The sequence below is a fragment of the Festucalex cinctus genome, chromosome 18 (genome assembly GCF_051991245.1).
Source record: "Festucalex cinctus isolate MCC-2025b chromosome 18, RoL_Fcin_1.0, whole genome shotgun sequence".
Classification (NCBI taxonomy): domain Eukaryota; kingdom Metazoa; phylum Chordata; class Actinopteri; order Syngnathiformes; family Syngnathidae; genus Festucalex; species Festucalex cinctus.
This window is the reverse complement of record NC_135428.1, coordinates 11,153,674-11,172,551: the sequence shown is the minus strand read 5'-3', so window position 1 is coordinate 11,172,551 and position 18,878 is coordinate 11,153,674. Positions and strand designations below refer to the sequence as shown.

The following is an 18,878-nucleotide window of genomic DNA, read 5'->3' as shown; positions in this document are numbered from 1 at the left end:
CTGTTTTAAGACGATTCAAGTGAAATGAGATGATGCAATAAATATTCACAGGTGTTTCTATAAATAGGGTTGACAGGCTGAAATTGTGAAGGACATTTGTAGATTTCTAGTTATCACCAGTTGGCTAAAAAGTAGCCAAACTCGACAGAATATCAACTTTAAATGAATATAAATTTCCTTCAAAGTGTAATATGACGTTTGAAAGAGTAACAACCTGGCAAAATTCATCCACCTGTTAGCAACATAACAGTAGCTTAGCTAGCTGCTAGTAGGACAACTGTATGTCATTCAACATTTTTGGTGAGATGCGACCAACACATCCACAACGACTTGATAGGTGGGCTGGGTGCTGGACGGAATGAAGGATGTTACGCGGCTAGCTTGGTAGGGTTTGGTGGCTAACTAAGCAGCTAACTATGGCAGCAAGCGGTAATGTGACGCCGGGTGACACCCTGAGCCGGTTGTTACCTGGTGCTGGCAGAGCTGGCGTCCCTCCGGCCGGCCGGCAATCGACACGACGTCCGGCGTCCGCTCGGAAGCATAAGAAGCGACCATTGAGTCCTGTGGACCAGGCGACACAGGGCGGTCATGGTGGAGACGCTTTGCGAAGACGACGACTTGGGAAAGCTCGCTAGCTTGACACGAAACTAAATTACCGTAATTGCAATCAAGCAAGCTAGCCAGTCAGACGCGGAGTCGCGGACGTACGAGGGGGCGGGGACAGACGGGAGCGTGCCCGTGCGTCATGACGTCACATGCAGGTCTCAGTGCGTTGTTGCAACCCAGCGGCTACGCGACGTGCTTACGTTCGTGCCACATTGGTGGGGGCATCTCCACTCATAGGGCAAGACAAACATGTACAATGAAATGAATCAAAACTTGCTAATTTCGCAACTGATTTTCGTCAGGGGTTACTTCTTGGTCAACATCAACGCATGTAGTAGTAACGCAGAATATATATATATATATATATATATATATATTCTTTTTTTTTTTTTTTTAAAGAAAAAACAAATCTTATCTAGTGCAATATTTCTGGCTCTGAGTGTAGGCCCGTTGACGAAGTAAGAATGCCCACCTGCCTCGCTTGGATGCAACACAGCAGTCCACTTGCCATACATTCAATACCTTGAGAACTGATTGTGTAAATTATTAATTTCTCATCGTGACTGTGTTTTTCTGTACAACTTGAGCACATTGCTCATGCTGCTGCTACGTTCTGCAAACATCGAGGTGGCGCCAGAGGGTTACACTGCTCTCATCCGGTACACAGTATTGTACACTACATGTATGCTTGTAAGAAAGGCATCAGGACTTATCCAGACAATGAAGCTCACTTTCAGCTGCCACTCATGTTCTTACGTTTGCGTCAGCGTATGACGAGAAGCACTGCTCTTGTTTTGCTGCTTCGGAGGCTGCAAACATTGGTTGCTATGGGAGACCATTCTGTTGGGATGGCGCGGGCTTTCACCATGGCGACGGCATGAGGCTCAAGGGAGATGATAGTACTCATGGTAAACACTCCATACACCTGCAGTACATATGAATAATTACCAGCTGTTTTTCCTCAAGTTTCATGTCATTGCAATGCAAAGGTTTGAAATGCCATCTTCATTCTTAATTGAAGATGTAAAAGTAAACATTTCCTGCTGATAACGTCGTACAGCACATTTGAAGTCGACACCTTTGGAAGAATTCAACATCAATTTATCTCCACTATGACAATATCTCAACATTTGTCAAACTCTGATAGTAAAAGTTGATTTTGTTGTTGCGTGCTGTGTGTCGTCCCCTCACATTTCAAACAGAACACAAATGTTACACCTTTTCCTGCTCAGTCATCATACCATGGTCAGGAGGCACAGGTGAGGATTTTCCTCCAGGGCCGGAGTCGCCTCCGGGGGTAACTCCCGTCACGTGTCGCTTAAGGAGGCACCGGGAGACAGAGGGTCGCACTGTAGTCTTCTTTTTATTATTAGTTTTCACACACTTTTTATCTTTTACTCTAACCAGGCTTCCCTCTCGCCCTGGCTCCCTCTCTCTCTTCCGCTTCCACTCACGCATGCGCCCTCACTCCTCGCGTCTCTCTCTCCACCCTCAGTCACACACAAGTCAATCTCAACCACCTGCAACACAAACATAAGTACATCAACACTTCATCAAAAGACACACAAATTGGTAACATTCCAACTGTGCCCAAGTTGTTTTTACTGATAAACAGTATTGAAGATAAGCTCACTGGCAGAGGTAATAATAATGACCATAATGATAATAATAAAGCAAAGTGCTGTGTTTTGCACAAGTCACGGACACATTAAGGTTTAAAAAAACAAAACGTGTGATAACCTTCACTTTGCAGCAGGGTCATCATCTCTTTTGCTAGCCCGTTTCACCTACATGCAACGGCACCTTCACATTTACCAATACAAAACATGCAAGGTACTATTATTGTTGTCCACCTGGGGTCGCCATCATGTTCTACACTGTGACGTTGAATGTGTGTGGCTTTAAAAGGCGGGCCCTGACTTGGGAGTTGGCCAATGAGAGTGTAGATTTATCTGGCTGCTAACTAGCTAACTGTTAGCGTAGCATTATTTTTGTTGTTCGTCTTTTCGGTGGACACATGACACTTTTGATTTGGGCACATTAGGCCAACAACAAAATGAACAAAATTGTTTTAGCTCCTTTTATTGAAATGTGGACACAAGTCAAGCACAAGACAAAAACAACTTTCATCTCAACGTTATTCATTTGAATGGAAATGTTCATCTTTGGACCGATAAACACATTTTCACACGCACACACATACATGCAATTGGTTAGAGTAGCAATAACAGCATAAAAGTCACAACTAATACAATTCACATGACACTTAAGCTCTTACAATAAGTTACAATTCATATGATCAAGAATCACTAATCATGGTGACAAATCGACAATGAAGAAATGTAAAATGTAAGAAAAGATGAAAGTTCAAATATGGCGAAACTGGCAAGCGAGCAGGCTGATTCAGTTTCAGTCTAGCTCTAAGCAAATATTACGCACGCACACACACACAAATGCAAATGGAAAATGAGAGCAGGTTGCTTTAAACACACAGTTTCAGTGAAACGTGACACCACTAAACACACACACACGCGGACGCACGCACACGCACACCAACAGAAATGAGGACAAAATGAACAACTAAGCAAAGCAGTAAGATTTCAACTTCATGCCGGAGTCTTTGTGAAGAAGCCACACTGTGGGCTCTCACACACGCGCACACACAGAAGTGAATCTGTGCTGAGGAAGAAGCAAATGTAAAATGAGAGCAGGCTACTTTTTAAGACAGTTTCAGTGAAACACGATACATACACAAACATACACGCACACACGGACGTGAGAAAGACATGATAGACATCAGCCCGATCAAGGCGAAGATATCGTGAAATAAGAAGCTTCTATTGATTATATTAATGATGCAAATTGAAAGGCTTACATGGAAACTGATTCTTGAAATGTTCTTTGTTCTTCCAAAGGGCAAATAAAGCATCAAATTGGAAAGAATTGCAATTTTGCATCAAGGCCAGGAAGATTTGACCTTCCCGTCGTCTTTGTGAGGAAGCACATGCACAAGCGTCACACGTAGTCCTTGCGGTCGTACGCGGTGTTGTTGCTGCGCGGAGCTGAGTAGGCCATCCTAGGCGGCTTGTAGCGTTCCTCTTTGGGGGGGCAGCTGCTGCACAAGATGGCGCCGCCAATCAGGAGCAGGGCGGCAGCCCCCCAGCCAATGTAGAGTGCGGCGCCCAGTTCCCGCCGCTGCGCGCTAATTAGGACCGGATTGTAGAAGTTGCGCACCACCACGTGGGCGGTCCAGCAGGCCGGGATCAGAACCAGCAGGCCGGCCAGGGCGAACATAACGCCCGCCACGATCATCACCTTGGCTTTGGCACCCTCGTCCTCAATGCAGTTGGTGCACTTGGCCCCCACCGTGGACACCAGCACCCCCAGCACGCCCAGCAGGATGGCCACGATCATCATGGCCCGCGCCGCCTGCAGGTCCTGCGGCAGTGCCAGCATGGAGTCGTACACCTTGCACTGCATCTGGCCCGTGCTCTGCGTCACGCAGTTCATCCACAGGCCCTCCCAGATGTTCTGCGCCGTGATGATGTTGGCGCCGACAAACGCCGACACCTTCCACATGGGCAGAGCGCATGTCACGATGGACATCAGGAAGCCCAGCGCGCCCAGGCAGATGCCCACCAGTTCCATGCCCATCGACATGGCTGCGCCTCAAAGACAAGCTCTTTTGCCCGGGAAGATGCGAGGGGACTGTGGCTTGCCGATGTGACCGCGGATGGTGGCTTGTGAAGATGGATGACTGGTTGTGAGGCGGCGCCGTGGAAACGCTCGGCCTTTATACAGTGGGCCAGCCGGGACCACACCCCTGCCACAGCACCCCACACAAAACACACACCTGCACCTGTGTAGGGCGGGTGGGGGAGGATGTGTGCTTGTGTGTGCATGTGAGAAGATGGCTCACTGAGAACAAGGAAAACAGAAATTAAAACACAACTTCCCTTGATTAGATAGATAGATAGATAGATAGATAGATAGATAGATAGATAGATAGATAGATAGAGCTAGCTAGCACCTAGCTAGCTAAATAGATAATGCTAGCACCTAGCTAGCTAGACAGACAGACATATTCTCTATTCTCTGTTTTGTTAACAGTAAAAGACAACGTTAACACATAGAAGGATGAAAAAGAGCAATGCGAAATCATGAAAGAGCAAAGTGGAAGGTAGGCACTGTGCATAAGAACAACTAACAACAACAACAACAACAAAATAATAATAAGAGTGTGTTAGAAGAAAGACCAATAAGGCTGCGACGCGGCAAGTCGTCGGTGCACGTTCGCCAAGCACAGCCTTGTTGCTTCCTCAACAGCATCCGTGTTGGGAAAACAATCCCAAGCTCAGGGACAAACCGGAATAACCACTCCAGTGTAAATATGAGCCCGCTCCAAACGTACACGCACGGATAGTGTCCTCCTCTTGGTGTCAGTTGGTCTCGTCCATTCAGAAACCAGCTCACATGCGCTTCAAAATGGCGCCTTGACATATACTTGGGAGTTCCAGATACAAGCGCCGTCAGCCCATTTTGAACTTTTGTTAGCAAACAAAAACTGAACCATTGCAATTTGGGTCAAAAAGGCTTCAAGTAGTTACCTTCAGGGCACTCACAGCGGAGGTTTAGTGGAAGACTACACACAAAACAGCCAGAATGAAAACTTGTGTATGGAAAACAACCACATAGCTTACCCAAGTTTGCGAGCGTAATGCTAAACGCCCTATAGGCGGATTAATGAGCATGTTTCAATAGTTCCAACACTTTAAGCAAAGGATCCTCCAATATATTCAAGTCCAGAAAATCTAAGGGGCGGCACAGTGGTTGACTGGTTAGGACGTCCGCCTCCCAGTTCTGAGGACTCTGGTTCGAGTCCAGACTCTGGCCTTCCTGGGTGGAGTTTGCATGTTCTCCCCGTGCTTGCTTGGGTCTTCTCCAGGTACTCCGGTCTCCTCCCACATTCCAAAGATGTGCATGGCAGGTTAATTGGGCGCTCTGAATTGTCCCTAGGTGTGATTGTGAGTGTGGATGGTTGTTCATCTCTGTGTGCCCTGCGATTGGCTGGCAACCAGATCAGGGCGTACCCGCCTACTGCCCAAAGCCAGCTGAGATGGGCTCCAGCACCCTGTGACCCTTGTGAGGAATAAGCGATCAAGAAAATGGATGGATGGATGGAAAATCTCATCAAGTTTTCTGGACTGGAGCAGCTTTCACTTCGACCCATTTGATTTTCTGCTCACATTTCAGCCGCTGACGGGTTTGAATATGCAAAGCAGGATTACGTTCTTTGGGCATAAGGAAGTTGATTCAGGCACGGGAGAAAATACAGTCTTTATTCAACTTTAAAAACAAGCAAGCACTTCCAGGATGAGGGGAAATGTCAAATATAATGCGACTATAAAAGTTATTGGACAAGATTGTGACTTGAAGACAAGAAAATGAGAGACCCCCCCACAAAGAACATGAAGCTCAGTGGAAACTGCAGTGAAATGTAAAAAACGTTTTAAAACCAAACATTTCTCAAAATGTCACATTGTATTTACAGTAAATGTTAACTATTAAAAAGTCATTGAGTATACATGATTTTTATATCTGGCACGAAAACATCAACAAAAGATAACATTGGAGTGGTCAACGTCCAGATCATTTTGCTTTTAGCCAATTTGCATATTTTTTTCCCAACAAAAGATGATTGTAACATTCAAATCACGAAATCTGTCCATGGTGCGATTCCCACTTGGATGGTCAGAGTAAACATCCTTGTCGCCGTGGCAACACCACATAAGAACAGGTTGACCGTGTCTACACAAGCTACAAAAGCTCTGAGCACTCAAATAAATACAAAAAAAAAAAGGCTCCAGACTGGTCCAGAATATCACACAGGGTCCTTCAGCTAACTGGGTCTATGTGGTTCATGTTGGTTCTGACCGGTTCTTTCCTGATGCGAGCTTCAAGAAGAACAGTCGCCAGTCGATATCAACACGAGTGTCTGTCCAGACAAGAATCCGTGCCAAACAACAAGTCGGTCACACGTAGTCCTTCCTGTTGTAGGAACTCTGGGCGACGGACCTGGCGGGGGCGGCCGAGTAGGCCACGCGGCTGAGGGGGTGCACGCCGTACCTGCTGGCCTTCTCTTCGCGAGGGGGGCAGCTGCAGCACAGGATGGCCCCGCCGACGAGCAGCAGCAACGCGGCGGCCCAGCCCAGGTAGAGCGCCGCCCCGATCTCCATCTTCTGTCCCGACAGGACCACGGGGCTGTAGAACTCCATCACGATGGTGTTGGCCGACCAGGACACGGGCACCAGCTGGGCGAGCGCCGCCGTGATGAAGGCGGCACCAGATGTGATGGTCACCCGGGCTTTGACGCCTTCGTCCTCGATGCAATTGGTACACTTGGCGCCCACTAAGGAGATAAGCAAGGCCAGAACGCCAATGATGATTGAGACCACGGTGAGGGCGCGCGCCGCCTGCAGGTCCGGGGGCAGCGCCAACATGGAGTCGTAGACCTTGCACTGCATCTGGCCCGTGCTCTGGAACACGCAGCTCATCCACAGACCTTCCCAGTACACCTGCGCTGTCACGATGTTGGCGCCGATGAAGGCCGACACCCGCCACATGGGCAGTGCGCAGCTCACCACGCTCAGGACCCAACCCAACACCGCCACCGACACGCCCGCCAGCTCCAGTCCAAAAGACGCCATGGTGATACGTTCACTCTGCTTCCTCGGTTGCCGCAAAGATCCTAGCTGGGGTCAACTGTTCTGGTTCCTCCGCCGATAACGTCTGCTTCTGTCCACGTTGTTGCAGTCCAAGTTGTTCTTGGTCAGGTCGTTCCTTGTCTTGTAGTTCCTGGTCCCCTCTGATGCGGATTCCTTATCTGAAAGAGCTTTTATTGCTCAGGCACCCAACCCTCTGCCGAGATGACATGAGCGGACCAATGAGGCGATTGCTGTCCTGGTTTACCACCTGGGCGTGAAGTTTCTACCGCTTCTCAAACAAGCCAGTTGCTTTATAGGTGGACCTTTCGCCCGTGGTAACGGCGGGCATGTGCTTTTATTGGTGTCACTGGCTAATGATCATCCAGCGTCCAGCTTCTTTCGTATTGATGGCTGACCACCACTACTCTCACTTACTAAACATTAAGCGTAGGACTGGAGTTGCCATTTTTATGAATTACTAACACATACAAATTAGCCAATAACATCAAGACCAGATTTGATCAGTCTTCTTTGTTCAAATCACTGTCACTGTACCAACCTTTAGTCAGCACACCTCTTTGCTTTGCCTGTGAACATCTTTAGCTGATTTGTTTGTTTGTGTCGAGTCGTTTTGAGTTGCTTCATGTATAAAATATGCTCTAGATATAACCCCTCGTCTTGGTTTGCCTTCTCTCTTTATGAAGACCAGAATCGACAGCTAAGACTGTGTCAATGAGGTGACTTGCCTTGCAAAGAAATGAGACTTTTTATGGACTGAGAATTGAAGGCTCAGGACTTGATTTGACTTTACTTGACTTGAGACATTGTGAGGTGTTTTGCATACATAGACCCATTGGCAAATAACATCAACATCGGGAAGATCAGATCATGCACATAAGACTGCCTTGACTTGACTTATTTGGATAGGATTTGACCCGACTTGAGAGAAACTCTATCTTGACTTTGCCCAAGACAAAGCCACTTCCTTGTTCCTTCTCAGGCCTTTGAATAGAGGGCAACTTTGACAACCACAACAGTCCATGCCTGAGATCTAGAGTTGAAGGTTTGGACTTGAGATTTATATGCGATTGAGCCGTGTGACTTGGAACATTGATCACTTTTTGAGCCTTCAATGTGGCATTTTTCCCTTGCATTGTTCCATCCAAAGTTTTGTTGTGACGAGTGACAACTCCGTGTCCCACAGTGACATTTTGGTTAATGAGCAACCTGAAGTGTGACAGTTTATATGCGGGCGTTCCTTCCTGCCAACATTCTTGTGCTTCTGTAAGAAATGGGTCAACGTAGCTTCTTTTCATGAGAACACACAAAATGTCTGCATACGGATGCACTGTTCTTATAAACGTAAGCGTCTGTCACTCCACAAACAAAGACTTTTTCACCAATTAGCGGAAGTTCAACAACTTCCACGTTGGAGAACCGAGAAGTAGGTCAGGTGATGAAGCGAGCGTGACACACTTTGGTTGGGCATACGTGTGAACGCAATCACAATCGCGATTGAGTTGGGTCGCACGCACGCATACACGCACACACACACACACACACACACACACACACACACAGAGCGAGCGCCTCTTCTTGCTAGCTAGCGCCGGTCTAACTAGCCTCGCTAACAAGCGATAAGATAGATAGAAGGCCGTTCACCGTAAATTATCTTCTCGTTTTGGACGCGAACTAACACCACCAGAACTGACTAACACAACCACAATCATAAACTGTCATCCATTTATTATGTATTACTCTGATATTACCGTATCGTAAACAGTAGCTACGAATAAGAGAACAATTTATGATGTCCTACAATCTGTATTTGGTACGTGTGCATTCAGTCGGGACTCACCCGACTTCATTATGGGAATAATTTTATAAAATAGATGTGCAAACCATTTTTCAATTAACAACTAATCAATTATCAGATTAATTGAACATGGATGAAGTATTTTGATCATGGATTAATCGTTTGAAGAACTTGTTTCAAATTGTCGGTATTACGGCCTCTCAACAGTACATCCAAATTCTGTAGTCTTCCTGGAAAGCAGGCTGATGATGTTTATCTTGAATCACGATAAGACTTGCAAACATGAGCTTTTACCTTAGAAAACAATCATCAACATTGTGGCTGACTTTTGGACTGATTTCGAAACAATGTCCTGGTTTTGAATCAAGGGATGGAAATTAAAAAATGTTGGGGGTTTTTCATTTCATTCATCTAAAAACATTTGACAGATTAATCTTTTTTTTTTTTTAATTAATGAACCGTTGCTACTCTAATAGCAACAGATTTCCAACCAACTAATCAGAGGATGGAAAAATACTGATGTCACCAAGGATCAGTGAATTTGAATTGTGACTGGTCACAAAAACATTCCCATCGCCAATGTGGTATATCATTTGGTGGGCTTTTCTTTTCAAGGCCCTGAGCAAATTTCATTAACAATGCAACATAGAAACTCTGACTGGATAAAATATCGAAGTCTACATTTGTGTACCAAAAAAGAAAAAAAAAAAAGATGGTTGTGATTCTGATAAAGAAAATATCAGTGCAATTTTCCAGTGCAAATTTAGCTGCAAAATACTTCTGACTTTCCCTCCCTACCTAAAGTGCTCTGAGGCTTAAGTGTGTGTGTGTGGGTTTGGCAAAACTATTGGAAATGTATTCGTCTGTTATCTCATGCGACTTCAATGAAAAGTAAGCGGAACATAGCATTGAGCTGCTAACTTGTTTGTTGACACGACAATGTGGCGCGATGGCAAACGCTATCATGTCAGACGCTATCAAGTCAGGCAGGCTGTGAGTCACGTCGTAAACTGTCCGCCATTGTTTCAAATGTCAACACGTGGTTGCCGCGACAACACCGTTTGATGACAGCCAAGCAGAACAATGGCTGATCCGCCGGCCGTATTTGGACTTGCCACTAAAAAGCTGGAACGGGGTATATGCCACGGAAGAGGCGGAACTGTTCTTTGCACATCAGTTTGTTTCCGGTTCGGTTTGCGGTGTGTGGGGTGCGTCAAAAATAATTGTGCTTCCGACCGGAAATAAACTGTTTTGCAAAATCACGTCCCGCCTCTTCCGTGGCATATACCCCATTGCTTTTAGAGACTGGCTCGCTCCTCCACGTTGACTACCACCAAGTGGCCTGGCATGCACACTGCAACACTATTACTTCACTGGACAAAAAATAGAAATGTCACCAGCTGATGTCCAGGCACAAAATGCAAAGACCAATGTACAATTTTTTCATCTTGAATGAAGCTAACATGCTAACACATAAACACAGGGATTAGACGTTAACTCAGAGTTAATGTTTGAACCGTGAACCCCAGAAGTGTGAGGCAGATGTGCTAACCACAATCGTGCTAAACCAACTTTAATGTCTGTCATATGTTCCACAGCATCAACTGCTGGTCTGGCGTGCACACTGCAACGCTGTAAATTGTAAAAGTGCCCATTTCGTCAACGTTGAATTCGAAACAGTTTGACTTTACCGATCTGGCTTAAGGTGTGAGCAAGCGATTGGGCGAGCGAGCAGTCGTCCGCCCTGCCGTGAAACAAGATAACAAGTTTCTATTGGAAATCTTCATTGCTCTCCGGGGTCATCGAAACCTTCACTCAGCTCGTAAACGACTTCAACTCCACACACAAAACAACACGATGATAATACGCTTCCATCATATGTGTTGACGTAACATAGACATAGTAGTAGTGCTCTGTCAAGTGCTTTGTTACAGCTGCAGCTGTTGTGAAGCGCTGTATAAATAGTTGTTTGTATGCAGTAGGGCTGGCTATTGCCGCCCACCTCACGATACGATACGTATCGCGATACATATGTATCCCAATACTTGATCTTCAAGGTGATACATATCCCGATATTTCACATTCATTAACTTGCATTTTATAATAACAGTCATATGTATACCTAAAGGATATGTGTATTATGCTGGATAACAAAAATGGTTTTGTTAGTAGCTCTTCTGGTTTACCACCAAGCGGCATGCCTGGTCTAAATATGTACGTACTGCAGAGTAAGGAGCAGTTTTCACAGACACACCAGGAAAATTTATTAATAGGTATGAGCCGATATGAGTAAAAATATCAAAGTATTAAAATTACAGCTCTAGAATGTGCTTATTTTGTAATATTTGGGGAAATAAAAACAGCATTTTTTTCATGTAACGCATTCTATTTCGTTTTTTCAACAAAACATCCGAAAATTGGTACAAAGACACATGTGCAATGTTAAGTTTATAAGTAAATAAATGTTGATATTCTTCTTCTGCTTTAAATTTTCTTAGCAAGACACAGTGTCCAATCACTGGTGAGCTATTTTTGCACTAATTGAAGGCAATTAATGCTGCTGGTTTTTATTTTTTAGGTACAATGCAAGCTGCAAAGGCAAATGTTAACTGCCTATTTAAAGTTAACGAGCAATATCGATTCTGACGCCTGCGTATCGATAAGTGTATTGTAATGAGGCCCGCAACGATATATTGCCGTATCGATTGAGCACACCCCTAGTATGCAGCTTGAAAAATTCATCATCTGTAGTATTCTGTACCTAGATTTCCTTTAGGATGACTTCCAAGGATTCACTCCATCAAAACAGACTCAAAACGAGATTGACTTGTTGCTAGCAGCTGGTGTCACTCGGGCGCAGATGTGTGCAATCTTTTGTTGGTAAGGACCAGCGAACAGTGAGCCAGCTCTTTTGGAGATTGTTGAAAAAAAAAGAAAAGAAAAAAAAGTATATCAAATATATTAAAAAGCTGATCTTAAAAAAATAAAGGATTTAATGCGCAGTTTAAAATGAGATTATTATTTTTCATTTTTGCTAATTTGCTTGTTTTTAAATCCCCATATGGCCTGACCTCTTTCTTCAGGTCAGCAACTCAACAGCCGTGTGCGTTAGCGTGCGTTAGCTGCAGCTCTTGAATGCTCTTTGGGATTGATTTGAGATAATTGTCGAAAGTCTAGGTCTAGTCAATGCTCAGAGGCCAGATTAAAGAATATAGCGCCTCCATGTGGCCTGTGTGCCCTTTGTCTGCTCTTGCACAGCTGCAAAGAAAATGCAGAAGAACAGGGTGTCCATTTTGCAAGACTCCCTGTAGCATTCTGATGAGATTTTCCACAATCTTCTCATATTGGAGTTGAACGTGTTACATTTTTTTTGTACGGTAAGGAGCTGTCAAGCCAAATCCAGCTCAATCCAGATTCAATGTAAATTGCACATCACGTTTGCACGTCGCTTGTTGTCACATTGACCAGCTGTTTGTTATTTTTCAAAAGCGAGGGCTGATCAATCAGAAGGCTTCTTGTTGGTGCGCTGCTTTAGACTGACAACCAGCAGGCCATGAATGACTCTGAAGCTTCCGGAAGGGTTCAGAAGTGTACTGGGGAATTCCGCAGCCGCCCGTGGACACATGAAGGGCTCTTTGTCACATCAGTTTACGAGCGCACTCAACAAACGTCAATAAACACGCCGCTTGGCGCCACCGTTACGAGAGGCGTGGCCTTGTACTTCCTGCTCGCTGACTCAGCCAGGTGACCCCTGCTGACATTCTCTGGACGCCTGTCAACAAGATTTGATGAATGACTCGCCACTGGAGGGGCCTCCTCCTCTTGGTTCTTCAACAAAAGTTGAAAACGTTGAGATTATGACTGGCGCCCTCTGTTCTGTAGAGCTCTGATGTTGCAGCTACAAAGGAACATCATTAATTTTTTTTCCTCCACTAACACTTCAAGAAGAAAAGATCGTTTCAAAGGCGACACTATGAACGCTTTCTTCTTCTTCTTCTGACCCATTTGTGATCCGTGATGTCATTTGGCCTGGGTTGTCTCACTAGGGAACATTTAATGAAGCCCAAAATGTCAAAAGTCTCTCTTGTGTTTGATGTTATTTTTATCTAATGCTGTTTACTTAAAGCTATGAAGTATTTCTTCTTAAACACTGCATATATTCGCTTCAGAAGGACACCTTGTTCCAGTATTCTGACCAGAATGTGATCAGTACCAACATTTCCCACCCGCTTTATTCTTCGCTAACCAGCAAATGGCGGAATATCGTCTGCTTTGTAACTGTCACTAACAGTTGTAGTTTTAAGTTGGTATCCTCCCACCTTATTTTGCCACCATCAACATAAAACCAAATCACCGTCAACTGTTCATTTAAAAAGCCAAAAAAAAAAAAAATCACAAATGAATGACGCATTCTTGATTACAATAGTCGGCGCTTGAGGCTGGTCGCTAGCAACTTGCCGCTAGCGGCGAGTGGCTGGTGGCTCGCACGACAGAATTAAGGTTAAAAAATGATCTCTTCTCAAATGTTCAAAGGTGAAAATCAAAATGAACGCACACACTTGCCTTCAAAGCTGACAGTCTTCACTCTGAGCCTTGTACTGTAGTTCCTAACCGTCTGTATGGGACAAACAGGCTGATGCTAATATGTTGTGTCAGCAGGTACCCCCCTACTGGAGCTTCTTCGTCACTGCAGGCCAACAGCTGATGACAATTTGAATAAACATGGCACCCCGATTAAGCTGAATAATTATCCTGTTTATCTGAGTACAGTAGTGGGTTTTGGCTTTCAACACATTTTGCTTTCAACAGTTTTGGGTTTTGTTTCAGTATTCATTTTAGACTTGAACCTCTATGTGAGCTTTGTGGCGCAGTGTTGGAACTTTCTGTTAGATGTCATTTCTTACCTTAGCATTTTCATTGGCAAAATGTGTTACATGTGCTGCCTTTGGTGGTACTCAAAAGAATCACCAAATTAAATGTTCAATGACTCACTTGTTTTGAATTTTTGTTTTCAAACATTGAAAATTTCGAACCTTTCTGGGCAATTAAATTTTACTTGAATCACTACTTAAAGTACAGTTGTTGTTTTTTATTGTCTTGTATTATTATTATTATTATTATTATTATTATATTGCACACAAATTTCCATTCAAGAATGAAATACCACCCACATCCAGTAGAGGGTGCGCTTTTGCTTTTTTTCCCCCTTTCTAAAATACATTTTATATTTCATACAGAGCGGTCATTTGTGTTGAATTGGAATTCAGTTTAACCTTGGAGCTCAATAAGCTTAATCATCCGTTGTCAGAGGTCAAAATCGAGATTAGTGGGGGCTCAAAAAGATTCTTTTACACTGAAAAGTTTCTCTCCACTTCATTTGCTACTCAATGGAAGGAATTCGGCCTTCTTGGAAAAACAACAAAGCTGGACTGAGACTCGTCACATTACCGAATAAGGTCATCAGAATATTCGGCACAGCTCTGATTTAAGATTAATTTAATTAATGATAACAAACATTGTTTCATTTGTATGTTTGTAATCTTCAATGTATTGGATGTGTGTTCTTATTGTTGACACATGTTGCAGGAATGAAATGATCCATCCATCCATCCATCCATTTTCTTGACCGCTTATTCCTCACAAGGGTCGCGGGGGCTGCTGCCGCCTATCTCAGCTAGCTCTGGGCAGTAGGCGGGGGACACCCTGGACTGGTTGCCAACCAATCGCAGGGAATGAAATGAGCTGATCACAATTAAAAATTCTGTTGTTACGCAACCAATGATGTGACTTTTGTGTTTGTGTGTGTGATCGCGCCCGGCAGTCAAGTGTTCCAGGAAGTGACCATATATGGTAAGATGTGTTGTGAGTCACTGGGGACCTTCCTCGTGTACCTTCAGGAGAAACCTGCGGCAGTTTTGGGGGCGGGGCTTGCTTGATTGTTAGTGTGCTGGCAGTTAGCGTCTTCTTGTTGCTGCCTTCAAAGGCTTTGGTGTGAGCGAGTTTGAGGCCAGACAAACAAGTTTGGGCTCCTGACACCAGAGAGGCGTTTCGCTGCTTGGCCCCACCCCATCTAGAGCGAGGTGATATGAAGCCGCTCTCCGCCCTGTCCTCCCCATACTGAAAAGTCGCCCGGCCGGTCTCTCGCTCCCTCGCAGTCTCCAAGAAAAAGCAGAAAAGAGCAGACGTCCGCCATGGTGTCCGCGGGCTTCCAAATCCTGGGCGCGGCCCTGGGCCTGATCGGCTGGATTGGCGCCATCGTGGTGTGCGCGCTGCCCATGTGGCGCGTGACGGCCTTCGTCGGCAGCAACATCGTGACGGCGCAGACGGTGTGGGAGGGCATCTGGATGAGCTGCGTGGTGCAGAGCACGGGCCAGATGCAGTGCAAGGTCTACGACTCCATGCTGGCGCTCAGCTCCGACCTGCAGGCGGCGCGCGCCCTGGTGGTCATCGCCATCGTGGTGGGCATCCTGGCCATCCTGCTGTCGGTGGCCGGCGGCAAGTGCACCAACTGCGTGGAGGACCCGGCGGCCAAGACCAAAGTGGGCGTGGCGGCCGGGGCGGTCTTCATCGTGGCCGGCGTGCTGCTGCTGATCCCCGTGTGCTGGACCGCGCACAGCTTGGTGCGAGACTTCTACAACCCGCTGGTGAACAGCGCCCAGAAGCGGGAGCTGGGCGCCGCCCTCTACATCGGCTGGGGGGCAGCTGCCCTCATGATCGTGGGCGGCGCCCTGCTGTGCTGCAACTGCCCCCGCAAGGACGAGGGCTCGTACACAGCGCGATACAATGCGGCGCGGTCCGACGCCTCGGCTCCCGCGTCCGGCAAGGACTACGTCTAGATGTCTGCGCCTCAACTTTTTCAACTTCTGACAAATCTCGAGGAACGCCGCCAAAGCAAACGCCGACTCGCGAGTTCGGTTTATGATGTTCCTTTCGCCGCCTGGTGGATGAGCCTCGAACTGCTACGCCTGTCACTACACGTCGCTGGCATAAATAATTGAACAAAGTAGAACATAGTGTACATTGAACATTTTCCCACCGGTGAGGTGAAATTGGATAATTAAGAATCACTGGCCACCATGTTGACAGAGATAGTGCTCCGACGCTGGAGGCCCCGAAAGTCAACAAGTTTCTGAGGTTGACTCCTCCCACAAGACGCTCGTTTGCCTTCCGTTGTAGTCCATCAGAAAAGTTTTGACTTTGACAAATGCAACCTCTTCTTTTGTGTCATTTTGGACCCCGTGTAAATAAAGGTTTCATCTACTCATCACAACGGGACTCCCTCACTTTATTTATACTGTACACGCGCACACATGCGCTCACACAAACACATGTAAACAATTACATACAATCACACACAAGTTAAGATCAATATCATTCATCAATAGCCAGACACTTGTACAAACAGTACACATGCACACACACACATTTGGAGAGCACCCAAACCTTCAGCAAACAGTTGACGCTCGAGTTTCGGTGCTTTTACCTGAAACTAACCAAGAGGCAATTAAAGGAAGCAACATTTGTCTGAAAATGTATTTGCTTGATTTGTGTGTGATTGCTCATGTACGAGCTGACGATGAAAAGTGTCCTGGTTGTCTTTGCGACTCTGGAAAACGTCAACCTGCTGACTAACAAAGGAACAAAGAAAATACATCCAGCGCGCCGGCCGCACCCAAACCAGATCGACGGCAAACGCTCGAATGCTGTTGCAGCCTCTGGCCTCTTTTCATTCTGTACTTGTGCGTCTGTGTTTTTTTTTTTTTTTTTTTTTTTTTTTACATTATGGGTCCCATTTCTCCTGTTTAACTATCATTGTGGGGACCGACTTGTCCTTGTGCAGACATTTTGGTGGGGCCCCACAAGTCCAAACCTCTTTTTGAAAGTCAAGATTTGGCTTTAGAGTTTAGGTTTGAAGTTGATTTTGGCTGGGGTTTGGGTTAGAGTTCAGCAATCAGTCGTGATGGTTAAGGTTAGGGCAAGGGGCTAGGAAATGCATGTCAGTGGGATGTCCCCATGTGTGTGTGTGTAAAGAAAGCAGGTGGTGGACAAAGAGAAGAAAAAGAGAATGACGCTCCTTTTTGTCTTTGCAAGATTCAGTCTGATATAGGCTGCTAAAAAGCAGGAATTTGGCGCATACAACTTAACTCATTCACTGCCGGTCATTATAGAAAATTTTTACATTTCCAATACTCACGTGATATTACATTCAATAATTATATATAAACCGAATCTACCAAATAACAGAATAGACTCCCTACTTTTTGTCCCGTCCCGTTCTTTTATAATTGACAGCAGAAAAATGTAGGTTTGCCAAAATACAGCCATTTCTCCCATGGACTCTGAAACTGTGTTTATTTCCTATAAAATGGGGCAATGATGTCATCTACCGGTGGTTGGGCATCAGTAAAGTTGTTTCCAAGTTTGATATTTACAGTGGAGCATGCTCAGATTCATTTCATTCATTCATTCATCCATTTAGCACCGCTCTAAAAAATACAATTGACAAGTATACTTGTCAAAGGCAGTGAATGAGTTAATATAGTTCAGTTTTCTATATTCCTGCCCTCCCTGAGTCCAAAAAAGCCAAAACTTTGAATGATTTGGAGCTCATGAAAAGCAGACGCCAAAGTAATTTGTGAGGCAAGCCAAGACCAACAAAGTCAGATCAGAAGAAACCCAAAGGCCAGCATGTGAGCAGCGGATGGATTTGGACGCAGCACAAAACCGGGTCCATGCGTAGGGCAAGTAGTGCGACCGAGCAGTACTGAAGATTGGTCGCAGCGGATAAGGTCATAAATGTTTCCACTCGCTCAGCCCAACAACCTTAGCTTTGTTCCAGTGGGTCTTGTGATTTACAAAATCATGTCAGTCAGGTTTGTTGAAGCCTGTAAAATCATCTTTGATGTTCGGACCGCTCGGGAAACTTTGAAAAATTGTGTTGCCAAAAATGCTTGGCTACCCGAATGGTTAGTCACTGAAATTTGTCATCGATGTTAAAGAGACTCACAAAGTTACAAAGTCAAAATTGACTTCGCAAATAAAGGTTAGTTTGAGACTTTAAATTGTCCTTGCCATTTACAAAAACACGAATTGTTGTCAGAATGTCAATAAAAAAAAATGTGTGCCTTGTGTTTTGCTCTAACGACTTCTTGGTGTCAGGATTGTCAGTCATGAGGCCATCCCGGTCGTCGTGAGTGAGTGTGCATTCAGGGTGGCTCAGTAAATCTCAGCTCACTGTCACGGAGACAAGAGCGCTGGCGTGGACGTTGCCGGGAAACAAGTCGACGCGGCTCAAGAATGCTCGCCGCCGCGTCTGCCGGGAAGACGCATCCTCCCTCATGACTTGTTTTTACGGCGCACTGACCTACACTTTTGTTCACCAACTCGCGCCAAGCAACAGCCTCTCAAATGAGGAGGTTAACCCTCCCAGACCAAAATGAAGACCACCTTCAGGAGTGTCAATCTCATTTGGGTCCTTCAGGGTGGTGAAAACTGCACATAGATCTAATGTTGTTGCTCTCATTCAATCTGAAATCAGCCATGCAAGTATGCAAAATAGGCCAATAGTTTTGGATATTATTAATATTAGTATAACATTGTTTAAGTTAGGTTAAAAGTGGGGTTGGCAAAAATATTTGTTTGTAAAAGTGCTTAAAGTGGTTTAAAAAGGCAAATTGTTTAAAGATCTCCTCCCCAGATGAAAAGAAGAAATAAAAAACAAACAACGTTGACAAGCGTTAGAAGGACACCTA

General features: G+C 45.2%; 4 protein-coding genes across 6 annotated transcripts in view; 1 reads left to right on the top strand and 3 right to left on the bottom strand.

Annotated features, from left to right (window-relative positions):
• Positions 1-13,786, bottom strand: part of abhd11 (abhydrolase domain containing 11) — a 27,007-nt gene extending 13,221 nt beyond the window's left edge. The window contains exons 1-4 of one of the 3 annotated variants that reach the window (XM_077505088.1): positions 13,690-13,786; positions 1,848-2,126; positions 1,363-1,531; positions 469-561 (exon numbers count right to left, since the gene is read on the bottom strand). In XM_077505088.1, coding sequence (XP_077361214.1) covers positions 469-561; positions 1,363-1,445 — 176 coding nt within the window. In that variant the 5' untranslated portion in view covers positions 1,446-1,531; positions 1,848-2,126; positions 13,690-13,786. Of the gene's footprint in view, positions 1-468; positions 562-656; positions 837-1,362; positions 2,127-13,689 lie in introns of those variants that run through there. The other 2 variants (XM_077505087.1, XM_077505089.1) reach the window with 2 other exon arrangements.
• Positions 2,673-4,507, bottom strand: LOC144006317 (claudin-3-like). Its single transcript, XM_077505097.1, has one exon. The coding sequence runs from the start codon at positions 4,264-4,266 to the stop codon at positions 3,622-3,624; it is 645 nt and encodes a 214-aa protein (XP_077361223.1). The 5' UTR covers positions 4,267-4,507; the 3' UTR covers positions 2,673-3,621.
• On the bottom strand, positions 4,690-9,346 carry LOC144006315 (claudin-4-like). Its single transcript, XM_077505096.1, has one exon. The coding sequence runs from the start codon at positions 7,311-7,313 to the stop codon at positions 6,639-6,641; it is 675 nt and encodes a 224-aa protein (XP_077361222.1). The 5' UTR covers positions 7,314-9,346; the 3' UTR covers positions 4,690-6,638.
• Positions 13,787-15,234: 1,448 nt separating the features above from the next.
• Positions 15,235-16,396, top strand: LOC144006762 (claudin-4-like). Its single transcript, XM_077505780.1, has one exon. The coding sequence runs from the start codon at positions 15,318-15,320 to the stop codon at positions 15,960-15,962; it is 645 nt and encodes a 214-aa protein (XP_077361906.1). The 5' UTR covers positions 15,235-15,317; the 3' UTR covers positions 15,963-16,396.
• Positions 16,397-18,878: the final 2,482 nt, after the last annotated feature.